Source organism: Harpegnathos saltator, unplaced genomic scaffold, assembly GCF_003227715.2.
Source record: "Harpegnathos saltator strain DR-91 unplaced genomic scaffold, Hsal_v8.6 scaffold659, whole genome shotgun sequence".
In the NCBI taxonomy this organism is placed as follows: Eukaryota; Metazoa; Arthropoda; class Insecta; order Hymenoptera; family Formicidae; genus Harpegnathos; species Harpegnathos saltator.
Window position 1 is genome coordinate 905,722 of NW_020230492.1, and position 7,719 is coordinate 913,440.

The window sequence follows — 7,719 nt, forward strand, 5'->3', positions numbered from 1 at the left end:
TTGTTCGAATACGACTGTGAATAAATTTATTCAAATTAAGCGACTAATTTTTAAAATGAAATATACAGAGGTTCTCTGAATGTAAACTTTTTTCTTCAATTTTAGGAAATAATTGCTTAATTTAAACAAATGTATTCACAGTGGTATTCGAACAAAGATTTGTTTAATTTTAATACAATTTTTTCTCAGTGTATGCACGTCCGAGATATTGTAATATATAATATGTAAGATATGTAATGTGTATTTCTATTTGCCGATGTATATATATGGGCAGTAAGCAATGTAGTTTAGCATACACGCATGCACACATACATACACACATACGCGCGCACACACACACACACACACACACACACACACACACACACATACACAATAGTACAAAGCTGCAAAGACCGAACTGCGAAATGAACGAAAGATGGAGTGAGCGATTACAAGATCTCATTCTAATAGCACGCACTGGCTTTTTGCCAAGCTGCGATGCCGGGCCATTAACGATCGAGCTTGCTTATCAGTTGCTGAGTTCGCGCAACCATACCAACGATGACCACCCGTCCGAGATGAAACTGTTTCTATCCCCGTATCACTTAGAGAGGACCTCCATGTCTCATAATTCGCCAGATACCGGTCATAAATGACGAAAACGGTCGTCGTAATCGCCAGTGCTGACGTCCATCTTCGATATCTCTGTGTTTCATCGATCATGAGCTTGTTCGTGCATTTTATCACGAATTCCGACGTTATTCCTTAGTGACGCACATCACGCATAATCACGTTATTATGTCGCCAGAACGTTGTCATATTCTTACGGATGATCCAAGAACATGCTCCTCGGATTTGTATTCGTACTTTCAAGGAATCATTAGTATTATGTATACATTACAAAGTTGATCATAAAAATATGTTGTATTCGACTGTTTGGGGACTCAATGCATCTTGTAATCGACAAACTTCCGTGCTATTGGATCTGTTTGATAACAGCGACTCTCAGCGTACGAGTGGCTAGTAGATTTCTTGTTTCGAGCAATAGGAATAATATCCGTTTTCGTTAAATTTTTAATCAGTTGGGATATTCTATGAAGAGTTTAATCGGTCGAAGATTGAGGAAACTTCGCGGCAAGACTGATGACAGTGACCAAATCGATGTGCAACAATCAGTAATACGTTTGCAAAGGATTCGCATATATGATAATTCGATATGTTTTAATGTTAGTTAGATATGTTTTAGGTTGTCGAATACCGAAAGGCGAATGAAGAATATGCGTGCTCATAACACATAGACACCTGATTTCTAATTGACGAACATTATTTTTGCGGTACCCTGTATATTGACTATTCCAACTCGGTGTCTAATTAATAGCGAATTCGGCCGATGTGCACCTCAGTGCGCATCAGTGCGCGCTAAGGCCATATTCATAGTCCATTATTTGAGATCAGCTTGGATTCATCTTGCAGATGCTCCATAGCCAATAAAGATGCGTAGAGCATTTAAAGGAGCATACACGTATGCGCGCACACACACACACACACTCACATTTTTCTATTTTTTGTCTTCTTTTTATTGTTTTCTAAAACAGTTTCCAATGACTACGTTTATGCGGCAGCTTTAATTTGATTCAGTAATCACCGTAATTAGTGATTTTATGCATTCGATTAGCATTAGATATTCTTTTAGATCTAAAAATATACTCCAATTAAATGCAAGAGCTCGCTAATTACGATTATTACAAAATCGGATTAATGTTACTGTGTAAACACAGTCGCAGGTTCTTATTGCAAGTCTCAGCTTTACTGTACCCAACAAACTTGATTACAATACTAACACATATCTTTACTGCTTATGTATCGCTTAATACAGCTTCCGGCTTGAAAAGAAAAGGATAGATTTCAATTATGTCTTCCCCTTTCTCCTGCTTCGTTTCTTACCTGTTTATTATTTGAGTGAGTATACAGGGTGTCCGGTAGTTAGCTGCCAACCCGAAGTGTGAAGGTAGATTGGGTTAAGCTGAAAAGAAAAGTAAAATATAATTTTGCAAAAATCGCAATAATTATCGAGTTCTTGCAAAATTGTATTTTACTTTTCTTTTCAGCTTAACCCAATTTATCTTCACATTTCGGGTTGGCAGCTAATTATCGGACACTCTGTACAATTCAGTGTATAGAATTCATCGAAAATATAGCAAGTGAGAAAACCAGAGTGAGATGTGTGTGCATATGTCTGTCCATTTTATTTTTCTGTCTCACTTTTATACCATTTCTCCATTTGAGTGAGCATTTCGATATTGTATAGAGTTCAACGCCACACAAACTTGAACGTTAAACGTTTCAACCAATTACAATGAAACTTTCAATTTATAGTCTACGTCATCGATAATTCTCGACTGTGATTGACGCGATTCGCTTATCGCATTCTTCTATATGCCTCGTGGTTTCGATATTCCGATAGTAGTGCGTGTTAAGGTCATTCTACAATACGTGTCGTAAGTTGTAAGCCGTAAGAACTGACCAATTATAGCCGATTATTTTTGTAATAATCGACTATGATTCGCCAATTCTTACGACTTACAACTTACGACACGTATTGTAGAATGACCTTCAAGCGTGGTCTACAATGGCCGTAAGCAGTAAGAAGTAAGCGTGAACAGTAAGAAGTGGACCAACCACAGTTGATTATTTTTGTCATAATCGACTGTGATTGGTTTATTTCTTACCGCTTACGCTTACTTCTTACTGCTTACTGTCATTATAAGCGTGGTCTACAATGGCCGTAAGCAGTAAGAAGTAAGCGTAAGCGGTAAGAAATAAACCAATCACAGTCGATTATGACAAAAATAATCAACTGTGGTTGGTCCATTTCTTACTGTTCACGCTTACTTCTTACTGCTCGCGGCCATTGTAGACCACACTATAGACCACGTTTCACATACACGTCCCTTACGGGAAGGACCGGCCGATATATATATATATATATATACAATGTATATACAATGTCCGAGCGGATAGAAGAATTTGTCCTAGCTAGAAAAGCTAAAAAGTGAAATCTCCTAGTGACCATCGAGTCGTCGCAGGTTGAATGTCAGAAGCAGTGTAAATTCTCCGTTAGACGCTGCGGACTCACTTCAGAGAGTCCGCTCTTATATGCGCATGAGTCATGGCTGAGATGTCGCATAGACGCCAAAAGTGCTGCCATCATGGAAACACTCGGCGACGCTATCGAGAGCTATGCTCCCTCCAAAAATCCGCGTGCATTGGCAACATTGTTTTTTGGTAGTTTACAAATAAAATGGCCGATATGTGAGGCTATTTTGTATGAACAATAAAATATGCAATTATTTAAAATTAATGACCATCGACGGTGCGTGCGTCCGAGTGAGAATATAGTCTCGAGAGCGCGAAGCGCGGAAAAAGTGGACGGACTGTGAGCGAGAGTGCGGGAGTGCCGCGGGAAGAAGGTGGAGGTTGCCTGAAAGAGTCGTGGACGCCGCGGGTCCGAAGACCGAAACGGAGATTCACTCACGGTCTCCAACACATAGAAAAGTCATTGAGTAACGAACGGTGTGTTTTTTTCTATTGGTGCACAGTGGCGCGGCAACAATACGAAAGCGACTCCTGTATTTACGCAAACGCTCAGGAGACTCAGAATCGCAGGAGCGACGGCAGAGGCATTCGCCGCCTGCTTCGATATTTTTCCGGCATTCGCTTCACCTTCACCCGAGACTAGTCTCGCTGGTCTCGCATATCGCGGGATCGGCAGCGGACAGCGGAGCCGCTGAAGGGAGCACATTGCGTGCCTCGCGTCCACGCTCCATGCTGCATATGACCCGCGCGAGATATTAAACATCGTCACATTGGCTCTCCGTATTATGTGGCCCTGAGGCGCGTAGCTCCTGGCAAGCTCCTTGGACGAACGCGAACACGGGATTTCGTTTTACACCGCGCCACTCTTGGCGCAGATATGATATTCCCATTTGGCGGCCGATACCGAGATACTGGAGTGTGACGGGTACGTTTACTTGGAATCTCTCAAAATATTTCCCACAGATCAGTTTGTTGTAGTGGAAAGGGTTGGTGCGGAAAATGCGCTGACTAGTACAGAGCGGTCTGCAAATACCGCGTCTAGCCAGGCTAACCCATCCATTACAACTCTTACGAATATGTGTACCGCTCCTAGCAATGCGAGCGCAGGATTTGGTGGATACGCTTGGTCCTTCAGCGGACCAGGGACAGAGACCAGAGAGAATGCCCAGAACGACCTCACGACAAACATCAGTTATGCTGTCAACAATAATCAAGACCAGGGATCAAGTCAGAAGATACAGGTCGATATCAAGCCAACCAAGGTTGCCGCTACCACGCATCGTCGTCCAATGTTCACAATGAATGACAGTTGTCAGCAAACACCTACTACGCATCACGGCCATACTGGTGGAGCACACAATCAAACCCATGGCACTCATGTTCGTACTAAAAAGCATCACGATGTCTTTTCATTACCGTGTGACAAAGGAGGCTGTAACTGCGACTCGCCACATCCTACACCCGCACCTACCTTATTCCCAAACACCCTAGTTTTTACAACCGCCGACAAGCACGCCATGAGTAAGCACTTCATGACACCCCTTGGACCGTTGCAGCTTACAGCAGAAGAGTGCAATGAAATCTTAATGAAGAGAGCAGCCGCTGCGTCTAATCAAGCCAATGCTGCGAATAATGTGACAACGAACCAGACAGACAGTACCGCTCACTTTGGACATGTTCTCACACATGTGAATACAACGCAGATTGAGACCAAGGTCAAGCAGCAACAGGATATGGGGAGTCAAGTCCGCGTGCCGAAGGAACGGCCGTATTCCTGTACAGAGTGTGGCAAGTCTTTCTTGCTGAAGCATCATCTTACGACACACGCGAGAGTACACACCGGGGAACGACCTCACATTTGCGCCCATTGTGGCAAAAGTTTCGCGCACAAACATTGTCTTCATACGCATTTACTGCTCCACAGCGCCGAGAGACCGTACCAATGTCGCGAATGTAAAAAGTCTTTCACACTGAAGCATCATCTTGTAACGCATACTCGCGTGCACACGCGGGAACGGCCGTTCGTCTGTCAGGAATGTGGCAGAGCATTCCCTCTGAAACGTCACTTGGTTACGCACAGTAAATTTCATTCGGGAGAAAGACCTTACGTTTGCGAGGAATGTGGCGAGTCATTCTCGCAAAAGGATCACCTTACGATGCACTCGCGCTTCCATGGCAGTCTACACCCGTTCGTCTGCCATGATTGCGGCGCGACTTTCCAGAGGAAGTTCGAGCTGGTCAATCACGGTCGTCTGCACGGCAGGAATCCGCACTCGTGTACTGTTTGTGGGAAGGAGTTTCTGCAAAAGCGAACACTCTTAGCTCATATGCGTTTACATACCGGCGAGACGCCCTTTGCTTGCACCGTTTGTGGAGAGGCATTCCCTCGGAAGGCAGACCTGGTCACTCACTCCAAGATTCACAATAACAGTGCAAATACCGACGAGAAATCTCTCACGTGCAGGTGAGATATATCCTACGCGGAGATATGTCAGCTTGTATCTCAATCTCGCTGTTGAGACGCTATAATCGAGCCGTATAAATCGGTCCTGGCTATTTTCTATCTTCACATTAACCTTGTTGGTTAATCCGTCGAGTCGGCAGATCAATATTGTCATCATACTGATATCAAGCTGTACGATGAATATGGTATGGTAATGAAAACATATCCTATTGTAAGTACCGCACGTGGCCACATATCACGAGCTAAAGACGAGTCATCGCGCGATGTATGAAATCAAGCCGCGGACCGCGGACCGCGGGACTACTCTCTCTCTCTCTCTCTCTCTCTCTCTACGGCTCTCTCATTATAGCTTCCGATTTAAAGAATCCAGATTATTCATCAAAGTGCATTCGTATTGCACAGTATAGTCGAGTATGGACATTCTCTCGAAACGAGTGTCAAACATCGACCGTCGTCGTCGAATGATCATTCTCTCTATTTCTCCCCTTTCAGGGAATGCGGACTCGAATTTTCGAATCGAGAAGCTCTGACTCTACACTTGAGGTTACATTCTGGCGACCGCACACTCGTGACAGACTTGTGCGGTTTGGCAGCAGCTTTTCAGCAAACCCCAGGGCACTTTCTCACTCCGAATACTCCAGGAACTCATCAGGTAACGACTAAATGCGCCTACGGAGTATAAAACATGTAAGTTATAAATTAAGTATTTACAGATGAACGGTCCGATTGGAACGCCCGGCGTCAGTCATATGCACGGCGCGACGCAAACGTCACCACCGGTGGGTACAGGACCGAAACCTAAGCCGCATATCTGCCCCGACTGCGGTCGCGGTTTCGCACAGAAGCATGGCTTATCGCAGCATCAACGACGTCATACGGACGGCAGCTGCCACATAAGATCCCACGTGTGCGACAAGTGCGGCAAAGCTTTCTTCCAGAAGAATCACCTGCTGCTGCATCAGCGTCAGCATATGGACCCACCGCCCAGTATACTTAGACAACAGCAGAGACAAGCTGCCCAAGCCGCTGCTCAACAGGCACAGCAGCAGCAACAAGCGCAGCAGCAACAGGCGCAACAGCAACAGGCGCAGCAGCAGCAAGCGCAGCAGCAGGTGCAGCAACAAGTGCAACAGCAGTCGCAGCAGCAGCAGCAGGTGCAGCAACAAGTGCAACAGCAGTCGCAGCAGCCACAGCAGCAGCAGCAGCAACCGCAACAGCAGCCGCAGCAGCAGCAATCGTGCACCGTCGATACGAAGACGATGCAACTGCAGGCGATACAGCAGCAAGTGCAACAACAAGTGCAACAGCAGCAGCAGCAGCAGCAACAGCAGCAGCAGCAGCAGCAACAACAGCAGCAGCAACAAACGCAACAACAACAAGCATGTCCCGTAGACTCTAAAGCGATACAGCTGAATGTCACCATGTGAGACGGTATAAAGACAGGGGACTGGAGAGTCCCTGCAACAACAATAGCACTCCCAAATGCGCACCCTGCTGCCACCCTCTGCACGCACTTTACTTGTACTAACAATACACATTAGATATATTTATTATCTCTAGATTTGAGTACGAAATAATCAATTTTATTACAAGAGTATATATATATATAAAAAAAAAAGTATACATACTATATTCTAATTATATGTAAGGCTTGTAACAATAAAATTAATCATATATTAGTGTTTTACATATACTTTATAAATATACAAATATACATATAAATATATAAATATATAAATATACATATAAATATATATATATACACACACAAGAAATATATATATATATATATATTTACTCTAGACATGTAAAATGAGACTAAACAAATTAGTTGCCTTAACAAGAAGAAGAATTTTAATGAACATATTAACTATTGTTTTCTTTTCTTTGGTGATCTTTTACTTTTATTCAGTAGGACATCACTTTATAAGGAAACACATATTGAATAAATCCAGATAAGAAGAAAAAAGAAAAAGAAAAAAAACAAGTCCGCCGTGTATGACCGCTGCTTTGTCGTGATCCTTCTCAATGTATTTCGTGCGAGGGTAATCGAGAGGAACATGTTGGCGTGTGAACAATACCGGGAAGGAACAATTCCGCGGAGAGGATTCGGTGAGGAGGGAGAGGGTGGCAGACATTGCGCATTTATAAAGCATTTTAAAAACTTAGATCTGTTC

At 43.7% G+C, this 7,719-nt stretch overlaps 1 protein-coding gene across 4 annotated transcripts; it reads left to right on the forward strand.

The window, feature by feature from the left end:
- Window positions 1-3,197: 3,197 nt before the first annotated feature.
- Window positions 3,198-7,209, forward strand: LOC105185105 (zinc finger protein 250). 4 transcript variants are annotated; one of them, XM_025304926.1, is made up of 4 exons: window positions 3,198-4,457; window positions 4,635-5,542; window positions 6,035-6,194; window positions 6,247-7,209. In XM_025304926.1, the coding sequence occupies exons 1-4, from the start codon at window positions 4,155-4,157 to the stop codon at window positions 6,967-6,969; spliced, it is 2,094 nt and encodes a 697-aa protein (XP_025160711.1). In that variant the 5' UTR covers window positions 3,198-4,154; the 3' UTR covers window positions 6,970-7,209. The 4 variants fall into 4 exon arrangements, with proteins under 4 accessions (XP_025160711.1, XP_025160712.1, XP_011142653.2 ...); XM_025304927.1 differs by having other exon boundaries at window positions 3,198-4,003; window positions 4,172-5,542; window positions 6,247-7,208; XM_025304928.1 differs by having other exon boundaries at window positions 3,839-4,003; window positions 4,042-5,542.
- Window positions 7,210-7,719: the final 510 nt, after the last annotated feature.